General features: G+C 39.2%; 1 protein-coding gene across 6 annotated transcripts in view; it reads left to right on the top strand.

The window, feature by feature from the left end:
- Window positions 1-23,645, top strand: part of POLA1 (DNA polymerase alpha 1, catalytic subunit) — a 301,162-nt gene that overhangs the window by 7,360 nt on the left and 270,157 nt on the right. For all 6 annotated transcript variants that reach the window (XM_032286164.1, XM_032286162.1, XM_032286163.1 and 3 more), the window contains exons 3-14: window positions 1,976-2,072; window positions 3,103-3,183; window positions 9,925-10,040; window positions 10,492-10,554; window positions 11,705-11,797; window positions 12,227-12,314; window positions 12,604-12,805; window positions 12,893-13,071; window positions 19,011-19,123; window positions 19,885-20,001; window positions 21,834-21,908; window positions 22,784-22,922. In XM_032286164.1, coding sequence (XP_032142055.1) covers window positions 1,976-2,072; window positions 3,103-3,183; window positions 9,925-10,040; window positions 10,492-10,554; window positions 11,705-11,797; window positions 12,227-12,314; window positions 12,604-12,805; window positions 12,893-13,071; window positions 19,011-19,123; window positions 19,885-20,001; window positions 21,834-21,908; window positions 22,784-22,922 — 1,363 coding nt within the window. The remainder of the gene's footprint in view (window positions 1-1,975; window positions 2,073-3,102; window positions 3,184-9,924; window positions 10,041-10,491; window positions 10,555-11,704; window positions 11,798-12,226; window positions 12,315-12,603; window positions 12,806-12,892; window positions 13,072-19,010; window positions 19,124-19,884; window positions 20,002-21,833; window positions 21,909-22,783; window positions 22,923-23,645) is intronic.

A 23,645-nucleotide genomic window follows, 5' to 3' on the forward strand; every position in this document is an offset into this window, starting at 1 on the left:
CCTGGCTAATTTTTGTATTTTTAGTAGAGACGGAGTTTCACTTGGCCTCCCAAAAGTGCTGGGATTACAGGTATGAATCACTGCTCCCAGCCGAGGTAGAACTTTTGAAAGAATGGGAGAAGTTTTTTTTAAATTTCATTCCCTTGCCCAGGCTGGAGTGCAGTGGCTCGATCATGGTTTACTGAAACCTCCTCCTCCCCAGTTCAAGTGATTCTCCTGCCTCAGCCTCGCAAGTAGCTGGGATTAGAGGCACCCACCACCAGGCCCAGCTAATTTTTGTATTTTTAGTAGAGACGGTTTTCACCACGTTGGCCAGACTGGTCTCAAACTCCTGACCTCAGGTGATCGACTCGCCTTAGCCTCCCAAAGTGTTGGGATTGCAGGCATGAGCCACCGTGCCCAGCCTGGGGTAATTTTTTAATAAAATTACAGGTGCGAACCACTGTGCCTGGCCAAGAATGGGTTTTTTTTTTTTTTTTTTTTTTTTGAGACTGAGTCTCTGTTACTTAGGCTGGAGTGCAGTGGTGCAGTCTCGGCTCACTGCAACCTCCGCCTCCTGGGTTCAAGTGATTCTCCTGTCTCAGCCTCCCGAGTAGGTAGCTGGGACTACAGGCATGCACCACCATGCCTGGCTAATTTTTGTATTTTTAGTAGAGATGGGGTTTCACCATGCTTTTGAGGCTGGCCACGAAATCCCGACCTCAGGTGATCCACCTGCCTCGGCCTCCTAAAATGCTGGGATTACAGGCGTGAGCCACCGAGTCCAGCCTGGGGTATTTTTTTTTTTTTTTTTTTTCCTGAGACGGAGTTTCACTCTTGTTACCCAGGCTGGAGTACAATGGCGCAATCTCGGCTCACTGCAACCTCCGCGTCCTGGGTTCAGGCAATTCTCCTGCCTCAGCCTCCTGAGTAGCTGGGATTACAGGCAAGTGCCACCATGCCCAGCTGATTTTTTGTATTTTTAGTAGAGACGGGGTTTCACCATGTTGACCAGGATGGTCTTGATCTCTTGACCTCGTGATCCACCCGCCTTGGCCTCCCAAAGTACTGGGATTACAGGCGTGAGCCACCGCGCCCGGCCAACCTGGGGTATTTTTAAATAAGTATCTATGAGACCTTGCAAACCAGCCCACCAGAGCTTCATCTAGAAAGTCACTGGCTGGTCCCCATGGGCAGCTGCAGCAGTGGCGTGTATCTTTCATTTGTTGCTTTAGCTGTTCATAGATGGTCTGCTTTACTGATACCAATAGCTCATGGTGTTGTGACCTTCTGGCAGTCAGGCAGCCAGTATGATCAGAGGACTTGCCACTCTCTGGGCTTGCCTTTCAAATAGCTCACCATTTAAGTCCCTGTGCAGTTTCAAGACCTGAGAATGGTGGGGGATCAGTGGTAATAGAAACAGGGTGACTCAAAAACCATTTCTAGTTTGCCTGTAAAATATACAATATGTTTGTTTTGCTAACTTTTGGAGGGGTTTGGATGAGGGAGATTTTCCTTTTGAATTATATTTGGTTGGTTGAACAGGCGTGAAAATTATCATCACTTCGCAGAGCATACATCAGCTAGTGGAGAGGGAAGTGGCATGCCTTACAGGTTTGCTAAGTATAGGAGAAACCAGTCTAGAAATTACAAGTGAATAATCCCCAAAGCAGCTAATGAAGAATTGGCTATAATTCAGTTTGTTTTTTATGAAATAGATGAGTAATTGATGGTGTGACAAGTGTATTATGCTAATGGAATCATTTAATATCTTATGTTAACACCCACCTAAAAGGAATACTAAGTTAATTGATGTCTATTTAAGGAAAACCCTGTAGTGGTGTTGAATGTCAGAACTCAAGATTTGGTTGCAGCTACTCCTTCAGGCTGCCATTCCAGTTTCAATTTGACAATTTTTTCATCAGAATTGTTTAACACTTTCACTCCATTTGAAGCTTTTTTTTTTTTTTTTTCCCTGAAACTTGTATAATGGCAGGTTGAGGACTTTACAAGTGTTTATGAAGAAGTTGATGAAGAACAGTATTCGAAGCTGGTTCAGGCACGCCAGGATGATGACTGGATTGTGGACGACGGTAGGCGGGGGGATGTTGCTTCCCAGGCATTGTGTTAGGCGCTTCTTGTAGATTCTCATGTGGTGGAGTTGCTGCTTTGCCTGGGCAAATGTAAAACACTGTTAGGATCTTTGGTTTGGATTTTCCTTTAATTATTTGAGGATGAAGAAGCAGAACAGTAGGATGTTTTTTTGGGGATATTTAGGATATCCTCAAGGATATAGTATGAATACCTCAGGATATAGTATGAATCCTCCAGGTAATGGCTGTGTAGAATTGTGAGGAGCTCCTTGTCTGTGGGGCCAATGCACCACACTTGGAATTAAGGAATGCCAGTTCAGGATCCATCTTTCCTGCTTTCTAATCCTATGTACGACCTTGGACAAGTCACTTGATCTCTGCACCTCAGATTCTTCATCTGTAATACGGGGATAAGAAAACTACCTTCTCCCAGAGCTGCTGTGAAGAGTGTATGAGGTTCTAGGTATGAAAATGAACTTGGTCAGTAGAAAGCACCGTACAAAGGCTGGTCCTAATGTTCCTGTGCCCCTTCTGAGAGCTCAGTGGTTCTCACTTGTAGGGTCTGACTTCTTGGCCATGTGAATTCTGACCACAGGGAGCATATAGATTGTGCCTGTGACTATTTATGTTTATACTTCTGTAATTGAATTCAGCTATATGGCCAGTTTTCCCTTGTAGACTGGGATGTCTCTGGGCTAGTGGTAATCTTGATTCTTTTACTTTTTATTCTTCTGGTAGAGTAAAATTGCTGTAAAGCATCCTATTGTGGCAGACTTTGATCTATGGGCCAAATCGTTTCCTGAGTTCACCCTGCTAGGTATAATATATATCCTTTGGTTTTTGACTCCATACCTGCTGTGTGGATGCTGTGCATTGTCTGACACCTGTGTGAACAGAATTCTGCTACACTTAAAAATAGTACAGGCCATGAAAACATATGAGCAGGTATAAAAGGTTTTTTTGGTCATGGCTAAAATATTATTGGCCACTTTTAGAAATTTGATCCCAGTATTAAATTTTGTCCCTGCAGATGGTATTGGCTATGTGGAAGATGGCCGAGAGATTTTTGATGATGACCTTGAAGATGATGCCCTTGATGCTAATGAGAAAGGTATCTACCTTTTGTTTTCCATGGTGTTGTTTTGAGATTTAAATAAATCTTTAAGATTGGAGATGACTTAGTTCCCTGATAGTTTCCCTTTGAGAGAAGGACCTACTACCGTTATTTTTAGGTACAGAATATGTCCTAATATGGAGAGAAGCATAGTTATGTGGAAAATTAAACATAAAAAGCAGAAACAACACCAGGAAATGAAGTTTTATGTCTCTATTATTCAAGGAGTTTGGTCTTCACTTATTTTGAAGTTTTCAGTCCTGTGGTCATTTAAAACTTGCTGATTTTGAGGGCTGCAACAGTGATCTCTTTTAATTCCTACTGAAGTGATGTACTTAGAATTTTAGCTCTTTGATAATTGTATAGCACAGTAACAAGGTTTAGAACTGGAGTAATCAACTTGCTTTGTATAATTGAAATTTAAAATACTATGGATGAATGTGTCAGATTGTCTTAGCTGTACAATCATTGGCAATTTTTTTTTCTTGAGTAAACAAGGCTGATTTAGTTCCTGTAAAATGAGAATGGAAAATTATCTTCAGTATTTTTTTTTGTTTAGTTTGTTAATTAGTCTTCTACTACCAAGTGGTAGATTGGGGGTTAGCAAACTATGGCCCACTCACAACCAGTTTTTTAAAAAAACGTTTTGTCGAGATATAATTCACATGTAAAATATGCAATTCAGTGGCTTTTAATGTAGTCACAGTTTGTACAGCCATAACCACAATCAATTTTAGAACATTTTTGTTACCCCAAAAGGAAATCATGCCTGTTTTTGTGTGGCCCTCGAGCTAAGAATAGTTTTTACATTTTTAAAGGGTATTTTAAAAATAAAGAAAAAATGCAAAGAATATGTAGCAGTGTAAGACAGATTTATGTGCACGAAGCCTGTCTGGATCTTCATTTGCAGAATAACATTTTGCAGCATTAGTTTTCTCTCTCCTTCCAGCCACATACACAGAGACTTTTTTGCTCAGTGAACTTTTTGAACTTTAGCAATGACCTCCTAAGAATAAGGATACTTGACTACTTAACCATAATAACATTATCATGGTATTTTCTAATATATTGTCTATATTAAAAGTTCTCCAATTAGCCCAATAGTGTCTTTTAAAGCTATTTTTTAAAAATGCAGAATTGATTTTAGTTTTGAAGTCTCTTTAGTCTTTTTTAGTGTAGAACAGCAACACCTCCCTCCGCCCCCGGTCTCTTTTTGTGTTTCATGACATAGATTTTTAAAGGGATCAGGCTGGTTGTTTTGTTGAACATCCCACAATCTGAGCTTTGCCTGACTGCTTCGTTGTGCTTAGATTTGAGTTAAATATTTTGGCAACAATAAATAGTTACTTATTTTTTGAGACAGAGTCTCACTCTGTCGCCCAAGCTGGAGTTCAGTAGCACAATCTTGACTCACTATAACCTCTGCCTCCAGGGTTTAAGCGATTCTCCTGCCTCAGCCTCCTGAGTAGCTGGGACTACAGGCATGTGCCACTGCGCCCGGCGAATTTTTTGTATTTTTAGTAGAGACAGGGTTTCACCGTGTTAGCCAGGATGGTTTCGATCTCTTGACCTTGTGATCCACCCGCCTTGGCTTCCCAAAGTGCTGGGATTACAGGCGTGAGCCACTTCGCCCAGGCTGTAAATATCTATTTATATGTTTAAAATAAGTTTTGTCAACACCTACAATATAAATAAAGTTCTGTCCTTCCCACTGATCATAACAGGGACGTTTGTCACTTGTACCATTATTGTTGATACTAAGTTTGATCTTTTGGTTAAGATTATGTTTGTCAGATTTCTTGCTTATAAAGCTACTTTTTTCCCTTTTGTAGTTAATGCAAAATAGAGGGTGATAATTTGAGACCATGTGTATATCTCATTTCCCCATGAATTTTTACCCACTGCTTTTAGCATCTATTGGCGATCTTTTCCCTTCTTTTAAAAGTTATTGCTTCAGACTCATGGATTTCAAAAAGATTTACTGTTATAATTCATTAACCATTATTATCATTTTTCCTTTTTATGTTCAAATTATCGCAGATTTGGCTGGTGGGAGCCCCGTTAAGCCAGCTTCTGTGTTCTTTTGACATGGCCCCATCAGTCTTTGAGCACTTCCTTGCTTTCTGGGCCAAAAGGTTAAGATGTTCCAGGTTTAGCTTGTATTCTTCCTTTCCTAGACCTGGAACCAACCATTTCTCCCAAGAGTCCTGGTTCCTTTTAGTGGGGAATGGTATCCAGATATGGGAGATGGATGTGCTCATTGCTAGTAGGGTGTAATGGCTTCTAGGCCCTTTCAGTGAACAGAACAAGGAGGTTATATATATGTTATGAGTTCATACGGATATATTTGATTGGTTCAAATCCAACATCACTGGGCTCTTTATCTTACCAATTCTATATTTGTATCTGCCTTCACTCTCAATGAAAACCTTTGTCTTCTAAAATATACACAAAATATTATCAGAATCACTAAATGAATATGTCTATTAACAATCTTTCAAGTAAAGTTTATGATTTCTCTACAGTTTTATTTGTTCTTGGTATTTTTCCTAAGGGTCTATAGTCAGAGTATTGTGTTCAGAAGCTATGTAAAGTAATTTTTTAGTGTGTGTTGTATTAATTTACTATATAGGTTCATTTTTTGTTTGTATTCAAATTTCAGTTTTTAAAAATCCTTTTAATTTTACTTCCGAATATTGCAAAACATTTATATGATTTAAAAATCAAAATGAGTAACCTTTTTAAAATTAGTTTCCGGCTTATTACAAAATAAGCATATGTGTATTTTTTCTATGTGGGATGTTATTCATTCATTCATTCATTTGTTAGTTAAATTAGAATCTGTGAACGATCTTCCTGGTTCTGCCAACCTGTATAATGTGGTACCATTTGGTAGCATTGTGGTTAATTGTGTATTTGTAGTTTGTGTGAGTCCATGAAGAAGAGAATGAGCTCGTGTTCTACTTTCATCTCCCTGAACTGAGGAGGCCTGTGTTGAGTTATGGTTCTGTTGTTAATTGTCTGTGTCATTTTGAACTACTCCCATTACCTGTCTGGACTTGGGTTTTTGTCAGCTGCAAATTATGAGGTTGGACTGGATAGTGAGCTTCTCAAAGAAAGGACTCATGTCCTGGTAATCTCAGTGCTAATCACAGTAGTGGACACAAAGAAAGCATATAGTTTTGTTGAATAAACGAGCCATCTCTGTGTTTCTCTAGTCGTAAAATTCTCTCTTCCCAGTAATACATTAGTGAAGAGAATGGTTTGATCCAGAAGAGAGGTAGTCTTAGAAATTTTTATTTTGTGCTTTGCCACCACCATTCACCCGCAAGTCCCTACTGATTCAGTGTCCCTCACTTGGAGCCCATTAAGGTCACAAGATCTTAGGAAGGAAAACGGACTTCTGCAATGCACTTTAAAGACTTATAAGAAATTATTGAATTTTCTTAGAAATAAAAAGTCAACTCTATGGTGTGGATTTAATTCCTGGCATGTTGTTTTCAAACAGAAAAATGGCTGGGTGTGGCAGCTCACGCCTGTAATCCCAGCACTTTGGGAGGCCAAGGTGGGTGGATCACCTGAAGTCAGGAGTTAAAGATCAGCCTGGCCAACATGGTGAAACCCTGTCTCTGCTAAAAATACAAAAATTAGTTGAGTGTGGTCATGGGCATCTGTAATCCCAGCTACTCGAGAGGCTGAGGCAGGAGAATCTCTTGAACATGGGAGGCGGAGGTTGCAGTGAGCCGAGATCACACCACTGCACTCCAGCCTGGGTGACAAGGAAAAAAAAACACACAGAGAAAAATATCAGCCAAGTCCCAATGAAGAAAAATCAGCAGGAAAATGCAATAAAACAGAAACACTAAATTGTGGAAGAATTTCACCTCAAATGTTTACTTGTATACATCTTTTTATCCTTCTGTCTGAATCCTACTAACCTACACTGGTGAGATTAAATCCCTCTCATGAAGCCTTCCTTGCTATTCAACCTCCTGTTGACCTCCTCTTTTCATAAACTGTTAAGACCTGATTTTTATTAATTTAACATTTTGACTATTAATTATATTTTGCTTTCAAAGTGCTGCAGGTGATACAGATCTCCTGTCTCACATTTGCCACAAATATCCTACAAACCTTTTCACAATCTTAGGCACATGAAAATACTTTTTTCTTTTTTACTGTGGTAAAATGTGCATAACATAAAATTTACCACGAATGACATTTAATATATTCACAGTGTTTGCAACCATCACCATCATCTTGTTCTAGAACATTTTCATCAGCCCAAATGGAAGCCCCATACCCATTAGCAGTCACTCTCCAATCTCTCTTCCCCCAGAGCCTGACAACCATTAATCTGCTTTCTATATTTATGAATTTGCCTATTTTTGACATTTCACATTTGATATAAATGAATCATGCAATATGTGATCTTTTGTATCTGACTTCTTTGACTTAGCATAAGATTTTCAAGTTTCACACATGTTATAGCATGTATCAATACTTCATTCCTTTTTATTGTTGAATAATCTACTTTGTGGATGTACTACATTTTGTTTATTAGTTGATGGTCATTTGGATTGTTTCTGCCTTTTGGTTGTTGTACATAGTGCTACTATGAACATTTATGTACAAGTTTTTGTTTGAATGCCTGGTTTCAATTTTTTAGTGTACTAACCCAGGAGTGGAATTGTGCATATGTGTTTTTATTTCCTTTTCTTTCTCTCTCTTTTTTTTTGAGACAGGTTCTTGCTCTCTTGTCTAGGCTGGAGTGCAGTGGTGCCATCTCAGCTCACTGCAGCCTCTGCCTCCTGGGCTCAAGGTAGCCTCCCACCTCAGTGTTCCAAATAGCCAGGAATACAGGTACATCTCACCATGCTCAGCTAATTTTTTATATTTTTAGTAGAGACAGGGTTTCGCCACGTTGCCCAGGCTGGTCTCAAACTCCTGGGCTCAAGCAGTCTGCCCACTTTGGCTGCAGAAAGTGTTGGGATTACAGGCATGAGCCATGGTGCCCAGTCCCTTTTCTTTCTTAAACAAAAGATAATATTGGCCAGGCGCGGTTGCTCATGCCTACAATCCCAGCACTTTGGGAGGCCGAGGTGGGAGGATCACAAGGTCAGTAGATCGAGACCATCCTGGCCAACATGGTAAAACCCCGTCTCTACTAAAAATATAAAACTTAGCTGGGCATGGTGGCGCATGCCTGTAATCTCAGCTACTCGTGAGGCTGAGGCAGGAGAACGGTGTGAACCAGGGAGTCGGAGGTTGCATTGAGCCGAGATTGTGCCACTGCACCAGCCTGGTGGCAGAGCAAGACTCTGTCTCAAAAAAAAAAAAAAAAAAAAAAGATAATATTGTAGAAGTTTTGTACTTGGCTTTTTTTTCCATGTAGCAAGATGTCTTGAAAATCACTCCATATTAGAACATAGAAAGCTTTTTAAAATTACTTATTTCTATGTAGGTGCCTAGTATTCCATGATAGGGATTGTACCATAGTTTATTCAAATGGTTTCCTTGGAGGAACATTTTGATCATTTTGAGTAGTTTGCTATTACAAATAATGCCACATCCAATAACTGTGCATATGATGTTTTCCTCAGGGAAAATTCCCAGAAGTGGATGGCTGGCTCAAAGAATAGCTACACGTAAAATTTTTATGTTTATTTTTTTGAGATGCTCTTGTCACCCAGGCTGGAGTACAATGGTGTGATCTCAGATCACTGCAACCTCCGCCTCCCAGGTTCAAGTGATTCTCTTGCCTCAGCCTCCTGAGTAGCTGGGATTACAGATGCCTGCCACCATGCCCAACTAATTTTTGTATTTTTAGTAGAAACGGGGTTTTACCAGGTTGGCCAGGCTGGTCTCAAACTCCCATCCTCAGGTGATCCATCTGCCTTGGCCTCCCAAAGTGTTGGGATTACAGGTGTGAGCCACTGCCCCTGGCCTGCTACACATAAAATTTTATCAGCTGCTGCCTAATTCTTCATAGGAGCTGTCCCATTTTATACTCCCATGAACAATGTATGAATGTCTGTTTCCCTACAGCCTTACTAATAGAGTGTTGTCAAGCTTTTGAATTTTCGCCACTCCGATTTGTGAGAAGTAGCGTGTCAGTCTAGTTTTCATTTGCATTTCTTTTCTTTTTTTTTTTTTTTTTTTTTGAGACTGAGTCTCGCTTTGTCACCCAGGCAGGAGCGCTGTTTAGGGCTGATAGGATATACTATGTGTCTGGTTGCTATTCCTCATAAAATGGAAATTAGGATGCCACCGTATCATAACTGGTAATCCCATTTCTTCATAGTTAAATTTTCCTATCAGATTCGGTGTAGATCTAAAGAGATGATATCATGAAGACTTTTAGGCTAATTCCTTGGTTCAAGATTAGCTTTATCTTTTTATTTCTGTGGGGAAAACAAAAAAACCCAAAATTTTCATTTTTGAAAAGCTTTTTATTCACATTAACAATAGCAATTAAGCAGTCACACTTAACTCATCCTGATATTTAACTGGTATCTTATTAGTTTCAGTAATAACATTTAGCCCAGGTTTTCTTGAATTAAGCTCATTTAAAATATTTTTTCCTACATACCTTGTATAAAATCTCATAGTTTTGTATTTTTAATTCTTAACACTTTTCTTCCCAGTTCACATATACAGAGATTAAGTTACTAGGCTTTTAAATTTCCATTTTGATTTTTGCTGATGCATGTTTCTAAATAATTTATATTCCAACAGGAAAAGATGGTAAAGCACGCAACAAAGACAAGAGGAATTTAAAGAAGCCTGCAGTGACAAAACCGAACAATATTAAGTCAATGTTCATTGCTTGTGCTGGAAAAAAAACTGCAGATGTGAGTTTCATGGTTTCCTTATATTTTGTATTTTCCTTTGTGAGGTGAATTTAATATTTGATCATACAGATGATAGGTGCTCAGTATATATTTGAGTAACATTTTTCCAGTTTCACTCACTAAGTTGGATGTAGATTTCTAAGTGAATTAAGGTACTTCATTGGAACTTGGGGAATCGAAAAGAAAATTGAACAGAAAAGCTGAATTGAGAGTGTGTTTAATTTTATTGAGTAGCAAGAAGATCCTGGAGTAAGGATGAACGCAGAGGACGGGAGCTATAGATATAGAAATTATATATCCACAGGTGATTGTTAAAATCTGTGAATGTAGATGAGCCCTCAGAGTGAGGAATGAAGAGGCAAGGACACTTCCTTTTATACACATGTTTGTAGTTTTGGTGAAAAATTTAAGTGCAAGGCTTTCTCATGCTACATTTCTTTATCATTTGCAGAAAGCTGTAGACTTGTCCAAGGATGATCTGCTAGGTGACATTCTACAGGATCTTAACCCTAAGGTAAATGAATCTCCAGGAGTTGTAAAATATGCAAGAACATAGACTGAAGAAACACTCTAGTAATTATACAAAACAGACTATTGCCAGAATTAAAAAAATTTTTTTTTGTATGGTCGCCTGGGCTGGTGTGCAGTGACGCGATCTTGGCTTGCTGCAACCTCTGCCTCCCAGGTTCAAGCGATTCTCCTGCCTCAGCCTCCCGAGTAGCTAGGATTATAGGCACCTACCACCACGCCCGGTTAATTTTTTTTGTAGTTTTAGTAGAGATGGGGTTTCACTATGTAGGCCAGGCTGGTCTCGATCTTCTGACCTCATGATCTGCCCACCTAGGCCTCTCAAAGTGCTGGGATTACAGGTGTGGGCCACTGTGCCTGGCCTATTGCCAGAATTTTTTAAAATGTGAGGACACCACCAACAAAAACACCCCACAAAAAAAAACCCCTTCAGGTTGGTTTCTTTTCCCCACCATTTTAGGTGAGTATTTCCAGCCGTTAGAGCTGTGTGATTATGTAGATAGGGCTGTGTGGGTGTGTGTTTGAAGTAGTAAGAGTATACCCAGGAGTCAGTTCTGTTAGTGCTCACTGCTTGTGTTCAGTTGCTGTGGTGTAGGTTCCCTAAATAGATTGAAGCCTGTCAATCTGCACAATCAGGTATAAGAGCCTCGTCTTGAATTCTGAGTGGGAATGAAGGATGAGTGAGTGAACTATCTCCGATAGAACTTGAACAGGATTAGCTGCACTGCAAATTTGAAATTTGGCCATTTCCCATAAAGACTAAGCTGTCATTTAGAAGTGTACTTCTTTTGAAGTGACCATTGATTAAAATAACTTAACATCAACACCATGTAGTTCTATCTTGACAATTTTTAAATGTAATATTCTCAAAGGTTAAGTGAAAGTGTGCTAAATTTTAAAAAGAAAAAATTGGTGAGGGGGTAGATTTAATATCTATTTTAGTTTTCTTGTGATTTCTATAGTATTGTTGCTATAGTAACCACAGTGCATGAACATAGATGGGAGACGGTGGGGGGAGGGGGAAAGGGAAAGAAAAGAAAGCTTTGCTTATTGGGCTTCAATGAGTGAAGAAGTATACTTTTTCTGTCTGTGGTAAACCAAGCATGGCAGTGAATATGTCTTACCTTTCCTTTTAGACACCTCAAATAACTCCACCACCTGTAATGATACTGAAGAAGAGAACATCCATTGGAGCTTCACCGAATCCTTTCTCTGTGCACACCCCCACGGTAAAGTGTGTAGAGATACCTTCAATCTTGATTTATAGTATTGCTTTAAACTTATTTTATTGCTTTTCTATGTGAGGGAAATACCTTTAAATTTGTTTTTCATTTTTGTTTTAAATTAGGACTCTCATTCAATATATAGTTTCATGTATTTCAAAAATAGCATGTGCCTGCTTTTTTCATAGTAAATTTGCAGTAACTAGTATGTGTTTATTATAGGTATTACAACTGTGGTAAATGCAATAATTTTCCTTCCAGAAGCAAGTATCTTTTTGTAAACCTAGGTAACAGTAAAATAATTGAAGCTGTTACATTAATAATACATAAAATCTTTTTATAAAAGGGAACTGTCATTATCTTTGGTCAGGGTAGGACAGTTGCGTATTTTTACTATGTAGGTCTAACTGACTAAATATTTAAAAACGTTTACAGGCAGTTCCTTCAGGAAAAATTGCTTTCCATGTCTCCAGAAAGGAGCCTCCATTAACTCCCGTTCCTCTTAAACGTGCTGAATTTGCTGGTAAGTTTGATGTCAGGCAGAATTGCAAGAGTGTTGAGAGCTTTCTGTCAAAAATGGAGGCCCCATGATGGAGGAGGTATAGGTGATTTTGAAGGTGTTGTGATGGTAAGTTTAAATGTGAAGATTTAAATTCATAGCAGTAAAAGTTAAAAACACCCAATTTGGAGATTAAAGAGAAATGCACACATAGTATAGAAAAGGAAAAGGGACAGGCTGCTATTTTAGTGTTGGATGAGCCTTTGGCCCAATGGCACTGGCACATGACAAGAATGGGTGATGATGTCTACAGGCGAGCCGGTACAGGCGGAGAATACAGAAGAAGAGCAGGAGTCAGGGCCAATGGAGTTTGAAGATGGTGACTTTGATGAACCCATGGAAGCTGAAGAGGTGGACCTGGAGCCTGTGGCTGCCAAGACTTGGGACCAAGAGAGTGAGCCAGCAGAGGAAGTGAAACAAGAGGTGGATCCTGGGAAAGGGACCATGTCCTACTTGTAAGAGCATTTTATGACTTTTCTGGCAAATAGGACTACAATTTGCTGTTGAATTTTGAAAGGTTTTTGAAAATGTGATTTCTGCAGAGGAAGTGTTTTCCCGGATGTCTCTTGTTGGGATGTTGATCAAGAAGGTGATAGCACTTTCTTAGTGCAGGAAGTTCAAGTGGATTCCAGTCACCTCCCGTTGGTAAAAGGGGCAGATGAGGAGCAAGTATTCCACTTTTATTGGTTGGATGCTTATGAAGATCAGTACAACCAACCAGGTAATCATATATAAGGTAACTATATGCCTTTAATTCAGAGTAGGACCTTTCCCTTAAGTATTTTTTTTTTTGTGTGTGTGTGTATGTGTTTTGTCTTTCTATTTTCTTTAATCAATTTATTTATTTTTGTTTTTTGTTTTTTTTTTCCTTTGTCTTTTAAATACTTGAGTGATTGTAATTGGCTCAGGTCAGGCCCTGCCCTCACTTAACATGTATTGTAAGAGAGTGGCACTCATTCATTGTAAAGTGAATGCACCACCCTGATGGAGAGGAGGTATGGTGTGAATATTCCTTAAAGATGCTTATTCCAAAAATCAGTTACATATGGTTTTGGAATGTGTGTTTATAGTTCACTATTGGTATATCTGAAGTTACAGGAATGTACTTCAATTTAAATGAAATTAGTCATTAATTTGTCTGTTTCTTCAGTAATTCTGAATGCCTGTTGTGTGCTCGGCACTGAGATGGGATGAATAAGCTGGAAAAATTCCCTACACTATAATGGAGCTTACATTCTAGGGGGGTGGGAGGGTGGGGGCACATTAGCAGTAATGAGATAAATTGATAAATGATGTAAAGAAAATTAGCTGGGCGATGGCCAGGGGAGGCCTGTCTAAGGAAATGACCACTGGGCTGAGATTTGAGGTGTTTGCAGAGCTGACCAAAGGGCATTTCAGCTTAATAAGCCAGTACTAGCAAAGGCCTAGAGAGAGAAAGGAGGAGGCCTGTGTGGTTGTAGCATAGTAGTCAAGTGACAAGATTGGTGTAAAATGAAGCTGGAGATAAAGACAAAGGCCAGATAATGTAGGACTTTGAAAGCCACCTTAAGAAGTTTGAATCTTCTAAGAGCAATGGGGAGGCATTGGAGAGTTTTAAATACAGGAGGTGGTGGTAACATAATTGGGTTTACATTTTAACAGCAACAGTGATTTGTGTAGAGAATAAGCACTGTGGTGCGTGTGTGCGTGTGGACACACAAATGTGGAGGGATGGGCTGGTGTGGGGTAATGGGGAAGTATGGAAGCCTTGGAGATCAGTCAGTCCAGGGCAGGGCTGCTAGTTACTTGGACCCTGGTGGCTGGAGAGGAGAGAAGTAAAGGCATTTGACACGTCTTTTGACACAAACTTGTTAATGGATTGGATAGGGAATGTGACAGAAAGGAGGAATCAAGGATGGTTTCCAGGTCATCCTAATGAGCTAATACTGTGAATTCTTGACTCACAAAAAGCCCAGAGACTGTTCAGTATTGTTTTGTGCCTCTTTGAGCCCTTCTTCACTGTGGGACTGGGCAATACAAGATCTGCTGGATTAACGTAAAATTCAGTATGCACCCTTTAACAGAGTCGTCTTTATTTAGATCCTTTTTTGGATCTGTGGTACATGCAAATAGTGTATTTTTTAAAGCGGTTTCCTGGAGGCTGTATCTCGTAAAAAGAGATGGAGTACCTAGATGCCAGCACAGCAAGCATATGAGTAAATTGAAGGCCATATTTACCTTAAAGATAATCAGGCATTGACTTTAACTGGAAAAATGTTAATGATCTCAGGCAGAGGTGGGGACAGTCAGAAGCATTAATATGTTTCAGCTTATCAAATATATATAAACTCTTGAGGCACTCGAGTAGCACACTGCCATGTATTAGTTTCTTGGGAAAAGATAAAATCAATTTTAGAAATGATATCTTAATCTGCTTTAGGACAAAATGATTTGATTAGACCCCCTCACCTCTTTGACTACTTTGTTACTCTGCTGGACGGCTGGCAAGTATGATTACATGAGGCTGAGCAGTTGATTTCCCATCCATTGCCAAAACCCAGGGCTGCACAATTGTACAACCTCAGGGAATACCATTTTCACGTGACCTTCCTGGAGCATAGCAGTGTGACTGGTGCTCCCTGGAGCTCTGCAGCACAGTGGCCTGGCTATCTCGGTGTTACTCCCAGTGCTTTGCTGCACCTGCTCAGTGCTGCATTTCATTCCCTATCTTGGTTAATGGTCCCATCAAAACCAGAAACCTGGGAGTCATTCTTGATTCTGTCCTTTTCCTCATTTCCCTTTCCAAGTCTGGTTAGTTTTCTCTGCCTAAAGGGGACAACTTACCTTCTCTTTCTTCTCATACTTACCGCCCCTGGTCCCTTCTTGCCTACTGAAACAATTGCACCAGCCTCCTAATTCATCTCTTAGCTATTGTCCTCCACATCACTGCTAGAGGGATTTATCAGAACGGCAGTTCTGACCATGTCATTTCCTCATTAAAAAAATTCTCAGTGGCTACTGCCTACAACATAAAGTCCAAACTCCTTAGCAAGGCTTTTGATGCCTGCTGTCGATGAATTTTGTGCCCTAGAAATAGTTCTCTGTATGTACTTTGCTGCTCTTTATACCAGTGTTCCTTTACTGGTGTTTTGTCTGATTGGAATGCCCTCATCTGACTCATTCTTCAAATTTCAGCCCAGATGTGATCTCCTGGGAGTTTACCTAAACCTCCAGATGGGCCTAGGAGCCCTTTCTCCTTGTGACTACATCATAGCCTTTCCCATTGTAGCATTTGTCCTATTATTTTGAAGTGATCTGAGTCTGTGTTTTTCTTTCCCACAAAGCCTGTAAGCTCCTGGAGGGCTGGGATCTTTTATTTCCAACATGCAGCAACAATGCCTAGCACATAGTAGGTGTTAAATAAATAGTTGTTGAAATAAACTGCACAGTGACTGACAGTCCTGTAGATGCAGATGAAACATTTCAGAGACCAGTGTTGCATTTGCTACTATTACTGAGTTTACATCTTAAAGCCTTGTAGCTTTGTGGGGTATGAGAATGCATAACACAAAAACAAGTGGTTCCCCACTCCCCCACAATCCCACAAATTAAATATACCCATAAAGCACCATATTGCCAGTGTAAGTTGCCAAGGATTAGAACCTTAAGAAGCAACAACCTTTTTTTCTTTCCTTTGTGAAAATGAGTTGATTATTTCTACATTTTGTTTACTGGCTGACACTCTTAGTAAACAGAGCATTGTTTTGCAGGGTAAGGATCTAGAGCTGCGTTGTCTACTATGGCAGCCACCGGCCACCTGTAGCTCTTTAAATTAATTAAATACAAATTAAAATTTAGTTTCTCAGTCACTAGCCATATTTCAGGTGCTCAATAGCAACTGTGGCCAGTAGCTACCATATGGGATGGTTCAGAAACAACAATTTCATCATCACAGAAATTTATTTCAACTAGTGCTGGTCTGTAGTGACAGGTGTTGGAAGATTAAAGCATTGAAGCACAGCTATATTTGCAAAGCAACCAATTTATGGTATGTGGTGGTGTTGAATTCCTGGTACTGATCATAGTCATGGATAGGCTTTTTCAAACAATATTGAAAAATATTTTGCCATTGAAAGAGATACTTCGCTATTGGTCTGTCATCCAAATGCTAAGGCAGAATGAAATCTCTGGTGCTGGAGAAGGCCTCAGAGATTATCCAGTCTAGTTATGCACTTAGGAAACTGAGGTTCCAAAAGATACAATAGCTCTTTAGTGGTAGAAGCTTGGACTTCTCACCCTCAGTCCACTCTCCTGTTGTGGTTCTGTGGTACTTCTCAAGTTGTGTTCTCTTCTATGGCACATCTTTCTCTGTTATTGATGCCAACGGGTTAAATAAGATAGCTTAAAAAAAAACTCCTTTAATCTCAGAGGGTTGAACAGTTTCATCATGATAGCAGGTAATGATCACTGAGCTTTGGTGAAATCAATGCTGCTAATAAAAATGAAGTACTCCGAAAGACCCTGTTATTGTTTGTCACTTTCTTACGGATTCTAAGTAAGTCAGTTGTTGCTGAATGCTCCATAATTATGAAAAGAATCTTACTCTTTGCATATGGGAAGATATCCTGTCTTCATTATGACTTTTTCAAGGTTGAATAATCCTGACTGCACCTGGTTTCAGTTAGTAACTTTGAGGGGAATGTAATCTTTGTTTACCATGATCTTTTTTGTGGCAAATGAGGCATAAACAGTGTCAAATGTGTTGCATGAAGTGTGATATTAGTTTGACTGTAAAATGAGCTATTTGAATCTTTGAATCCAATATTAGGGTCTTTATTTTTCTTTGCATAGCATTTTGTTTTTCCATCTTTAACTGTTGTGAGGATGACTTTTAATTTTCTGAGCTACTGTGATTTTTTTCTTTTTTAATCATCCCATAGTCCTTCCTTCTCTTTCTCTCCCCTGTCTACCCTCCCTGTTACCCCCCTAAGCTGAAAAAAGTCTCATAACTCTTGGAAGAATTTTAATCATCTGCAGAAGTGAAAATTCTTAGATCGTCTTATTTCTACCAGGATGTGTGACAAAAGGAGTCACTGATGAGCAGTCTTGTGAAACTGGGGGAATTGACCTTGTAAACAGTAGCCTTTGCATGTGCCAGAATTTATTTCATTTATTTATTTATTTTCTTTCTTTCTTTTTCCCTCCCCTCCCTTCCCCTCCACTCTCCTCATTTTCTTTCTTTTCTTTCTTTCTCCCTCCCTCCCTCTATTCCCTCCCTTCCCTTCCTTCCTTTCCTTCCTCCCTTTCCTTCCTCCCCTTCCTTCCTTCCCTTTCTTTCTTTCTTTTCTTTCTTGATGGAGTTTCACTCTTGTTACCCAGGCGGGAGTGCAATGGCGCAATCTCTGCTCACTGTAACCTCTGCCTCCTGGGTTCAAGCAATTCTCCTGCCTCAGCCTCCTGAGTAGCTGGGATTATGGGCATGCACCACCATGGCTGGCTAATTTTTAATTTTTTTTTTTTTTGTATTTTCCGTAGAGACGGTGTTTCTCCATGTTGGTCAGGCTGGTCTCGAACTCCTGATCTCAGGTGATCCACCTCCCTCGGGCTCCCAAAGTGCTGGAATTACAGGTGTGAGCCACTGCGCCTGGCCCAGAATTTTCTTAGTGTCTCAGATTAAGTGTCTGTGTTGAGTGGCTTTGTTGATGGATTACTGCTGTCTGATTATTCATGGAGCCCAAGATTTTGCACAGTGACCATCTCCTGGGTTGACTAACAAATGTTTGCAGTCTGTCCTTCATGGCCAATTTTCATAAACAATGATTTTATGTCTAAAAAGGTGTGATTTTACTTTATAGTATTCATTAATTAGGGATCTCAACAGGAGAGCTTCTACTGATTTGGTTACTAAACCATTTGTTAAACTGAAATAGAAGAGAAAGGAACATTATAAACCCTACCTAGTTAGACATCCTAAGTAGCTGTGAAGCAGAAAGGGTGAAATTGAAGATAATAGTAGTCCCTACTATGATATATTTATTATTATATGGCATAAGAAATATGAGGTAAGTTATGTTTTTCCTAAGCACAGTTTTACATATAGAAAAATACTGATATGCTAGTTATCCTGATACATGAATATTGTTTTTTATTGGTAAATACAAGTGCTAAAAAATTAGAATTATATTCTCAGATCTGTAAGTTCTCACAAGAGGCTTAATTATGAGATTTGTTGGAAAATACTTTGCTTGTTTCTGTTTCTTTTTATTTTGAGACAGGGTTTTGCTGTGTTGACCAGGCTGGTCTCAAACTCCTGAGCTCAAGCAATCTGCCCACCTTGGCCTTCTGAAGTGCTGGGATTACAGACATGAGCCACTGTGCTTGGCCTGTTTCGTTTCGCTTAATCTGTGTAATCCTGGTTATGGGGAAAATGTTTATGCTAAGTTAGAGAATCATTCTGTCCCCTGTCCTCCCAGTAGTCATACATTGTGTTAGTGTAGTATGGCATCAGTACTGAGTATAGAGCTGGTCTTGGGGAGTTGGAAATGGATATAAATTTGCTGTCAAAATGAATTATCGTGAAGGTATAAATGTGCAGACACATTCAGCGAGCCTCTATATTGCTTCTTTAATTAGATGAAATTGAAATGTTTCTTTTCTCATGATTTTCACTTATTCTTTCAGGTGTGGTATTTATGTTTGGCAAAGTTTGGATTGAATCAGCTGAAACCCATGTGAGCTGTTGTGTCATGGTGAAAAATATCGAACGAACACTCTACTTCCTTCCCCGTGAAATGGTAAACATTAGTGATTAGCTTTTACTTCTCAGTAGTTGTATCTGCCACACGTTTTGTGTTCTGCTGCCAGCTCTGTCCTTCAGTAGGGCTACGAATTCTCCACAACCCTGATGCTTCTTTCTTGCTGCTCGCCTAGTGACCACTGATTGTCAGCAATTCTATTAGGGGTTGGGAAAAGTAGAAAAATAAAGTAGAACTCAGTTTTTCAATTTGTTGGAGTATAAATGTTTCTGAGTTTTAGTATATAATGCTTTCTTTCCCTCACCCCTCATTTCCATAATAATCAGGGTTGGAATTATAAGGTTTTAAAATGTGACATGGTATTTGGCCCAGTTTTCATAGTTTTGCTGCATAGGCAGCAGTGATACTCCCTCCATTGCCGTTTATGAACAAGTTCAATTCTATTTGCTTCTCCTTTTTTATTGGGACTTAACATCCCCATTTCCCTCTCAGCCCCTCCCCATGTCAGTTGAACTGTGGAGTCTCTTGGTCAGGATTTACAATGCTTATTCTTCCATTTTGTAGACTTGATCATCTTTATCACTGATTTGTTTTTATGATGCCATTGGGAGGAATTGGACATTTGGTTTAGTACATTTTTTGGGTCTGTTTGGATCTTTGAACTTATCTGTAAGACTGCTATTAAATATTTAAATGGGAAAGGATGAAAATTGATACAGACTTGGGTTTCTGGTAGCTGAGAAGATCTTATGTACAGATACTTTTTTTTTTCCCATCTGCCCCCCTTTCTGGGGTAACAGAAAATTGATCTAAATACGGGGAAAGAAACAGGAACTCCAGTTTCAATGAAGGATGTTTATGAGGAATTTGATGAGAAAATAGCAACAAAATATAAAATTATGAAGTTCAAGTCTAAGGTTTGTATTTGGTGATGATTTTTTTCCAGCTATGTTTGTTGTTTATTTTCTGATTTAGCAGATAGTTATTGCATATTTTCTTTGTGCAGGATGCCTTCTGTGTGACTATAATTTATTGAATGGAAATTTCATAGATATGAATGTAAAGACAATATATTAGATTTGTAAAAGTATTTTTCTTTTTAAGCTGCTTACAAAATAATTGTTTATTAATTTGAATGGAAAGATAACATAGCAAATTAATTGCCTCCAGTGCTTGCAACATGTCTTGTGCCCTTATTCTCAACTGGAGAAGAAACTGCTCTGATCTCATTTGTATTAGTTATTGCCAAGATGTTTTGGTTAGACAGTTAAGTAACGTTTTATTTTTAAAAATCAGGGACTATGATACAGTCTGATAGAATGAACATCTTTGTGCTAGTTATGATGAATTGTCTTGATTTAGTGAGATTGATGCCTTTGGCTATAATTGTGGGGACTATATAGCCTGCTGAAAATACTGGCTATTAAGAATGGTCGTGGAGGATTGAGTTACTGAAGATAAGGCTAATAGTATTAACTGTTTGAGTTTTGAATTGTGGCTGATGGTTCAAGTCTTTAAAATTCCAAAAGCAATTGTGTTATACTGGTGAAGAGTATAGGTGCTGAGGCCAGACTGCTTGTGCTTTAAGTCCTAGCTTGCTGCTTACTAGTGTGTAACCTTGGACAAGTGCTGCATAACTTCTCTGTGCCTGTTTCTTCATCTGAGAAATAGGGCCCTATTTCAAGAGTTGCCGAAAGGGTTAAATCAATTAACTCAGATGGTTAGAACAGTCCTTGCCAGATAGCCAACACTCAGTAAATATAAGCTATAATTATAATGCTAATTATTTAGTATTCTAGCAAGATGTAGTTGCTTAATATCAAATAGTAGCAAGTCATTTAATGCATTAACACATTAACATTGTAAAAAATTAAACTTTTTTTTTTTTGAGATGGAGTCTCGCACTGTTGCCAGCCTGGAGTGCAGTGGCACAATCTCGGCTCACTGCAACTTCCGCCTCCCAGGTTCAAGCGATTCTCCTGCCTCAGCCTCCCAAGTAGCTGAGACTACAGGCTCGCGCCACCACATCCAGCTAATTTTTGTATTTTTTTTTTTTTTTTTTTTTTTTTTTTGAGACGGAGTTTCACTCGTGTTACCCAGGCTGGAGTGCAATGGCGCGATCTCGGCTCACCGCAACCTCTGCCTCCTGGGTTCAGGCAATTCTCCTGCCTCAGCCTCCTGAGTAGCTGGGATTACAGGCACGCACCACCATGCCCAGCTAATGTTTTTTGTATTTTTAGTAGAGACGGGGTTTCACCATGTTGATCAGGATGGTCTCGATCTCTTGACCTCGTGATCCACCCGCCTCAGCCTCCCAAAGTGCTGGGATTACAGGCTTGAGCCACCGCGCCCGGCCAATTTTTGTATTTTTAGTAGAGACGGGGTTTCACCATGTTGGTCAGTCTGGTCTTGATCGCCTGATCTTGTGATCCACCCACCTTGGGCTCCCAAAGTGCTTGGATTACAGGCGTGAGCCATTGCACCCGGCCAAAATTTTCATCTTTTATTGCGCCTCTTGAATGTAAATATTTTTGAGTTCTGTAGTGTCCAAGATAAGTCCTTTTAGCATTTTGACACTGGGTATTTTAGTTCTAATCGAAAGAGGAAAAGGTACCTTTTTGGCTTTATTTACCTTTGTATTCCGTAAGGGTTCTTGATGATTGAATACAAGAGCATGTATTGTATATGTAATACTGGTCAGTTTGTGAAAAGTTTTTGTCTTAAGGATTTTTTTTAAATATCTACTTAGCCAGTGGAAAAGAACTATGCTTTTGAGATACCTGATGTTCCAGAAAAATCTGAGTACTTGGAAGTTAAATACTCGGTAAGTCAAACACAATTACTGGGTTTTGCTTGAGAATGACATTTTTCTGTTTTTGAACTTTCAACTGACTTTCAGTTAGGAGTATTGGCAGGGATCCTCAAGCCCACACTTCACTGAAGTGGATTTATAGTAATGAATAATTGAAATGGATAAAATTAATTTAAGTATATAGACTACAGGTTACACTACCCTTCTCTGCTTTGGAGTATACATCTTTAAATAAATAAGTTGAAACAGCACAACTGTTTGTCAAGCGGAATGAATGCCACATGATGGAGTTGGACATCATTAGTCTGTTGAAGTGTCCCTTCTGAGCAGTGGAAAGGTGAGAGAGGAGTGTCAGTAGCATTGCTATAGCACTACTCTTGCTCCTGTGACAGGCAGGGTCATTGCTATGGGATATTAATTAACTAGACCTTAACCTCTTCTTACCTCTGTTCCAGTGTTTTGTTCCTACAATATTGGAAAAGGAAAACTTTTAAGAAATATTTCTGACAGTGGTGATGAAAAGTATTTTCAATGAGTTCCACTCTATTGCTTTCATTCTTCTAATGGAGTGGTACTTACTTGGTTATTCTTTATCAGTAAAGCATGTACAGCTCTGGACAGAAATTCTCTTTTGGGGGAGCTTCTTGGCCTATTTTTCTTCTAATGGGTGCCATCAAGATGCATTATTTTGTCATTGTGAATTGGTTTTGTTTCCTACTGTGAATTGTTTTGGATTTCATTTGTGGCAAATTACATTTCATATATATCAAAGGGTTTCTTCTGTGCTTCATAGAGAGGCTTTTGTTTATTTCAAATATAGACTTTGGAAAATGCAAAGTAATAGTTTTAAACAAAAGGATTTTTTTTTTTTTTTTTGCCTTTTTCAGGCTGAAATGCCACAGCTTCCTCAAGATTTGAAAGGAGAAACTTTTTCTCATGTATTTGGGACCAATACATCCAGCCTGGAACTGTTCTTGATGAACAGAAAGATCAAAGGACCTTGCTGGCTTGAAGTAAAAAGTCCACGTAAGGAAAAATATATGCTCAGAATGCTGAATAGATTGCTGATAGATGTGGTTTTTAAAAGGGAAGTTAGGAAATTGATATATTTATTTTAATGTATCCACTTCCTTTTCTGTTTGTTTCTTCAAAGTTTTCCTTGAGTGAGTATAGGGAGTATATTTGGAATCACCTTATCTCTATAATGCCTGGCAGTTTAGTCTGAGGGAGGCCTTAGTTTGGGGCGCATCCCTCATTATGGTGTTATTCACATGTACTTCTGACCTGGCTGATGTGGCCCAGCTGTTCTCCATAGTGAACTGCTGATCTTTGAAGTAGAGGAGAATCAGTATTCAATATGGATAGTGCCTGTTTGGCCTGTTACCTGATGTTTTTCAGTAATTGCTTCTATGGTAGTCTGCTTTGTCTTTGTGAAGCTCTTAAAAATGTTTCATGATTCCTCCAAGGCAGTGTTTCAGTTTTTTTAAAGTCTATTTTGGGTCCTGAATTCTTTGGAGAATCTGATGACAGCTATGGACCTCTTTCCCAGGAAAATGAACATATGTACACACACATGAGGATTTGCATACAACCCAATAATGTGGCTTATTTTTAGTTAGATGTTATAATATGTCATTCTTATTAGAAGGCAGGATTGAAGAATATCCCAGTTAATGACAGATGCCTTAATTATAGTAGTTTTTCTTTTTCAGTAAATAGCTATTGATCTGTTGTATCTATTCTGTTTCA

This window comes from Sapajus apella, unplaced genomic scaffold (genome assembly GCF_009761245.1).
Source record: "Sapajus apella isolate SASKATOON/1434 unplaced genomic scaffold, GSC_monkey_1.0 scaffold17, whole genome shotgun sequence".
Taxonomy (NCBI): Eukaryota; Metazoa; Chordata; class Mammalia; order Primates; family Cebidae; genus Sapajus; species Sapajus apella.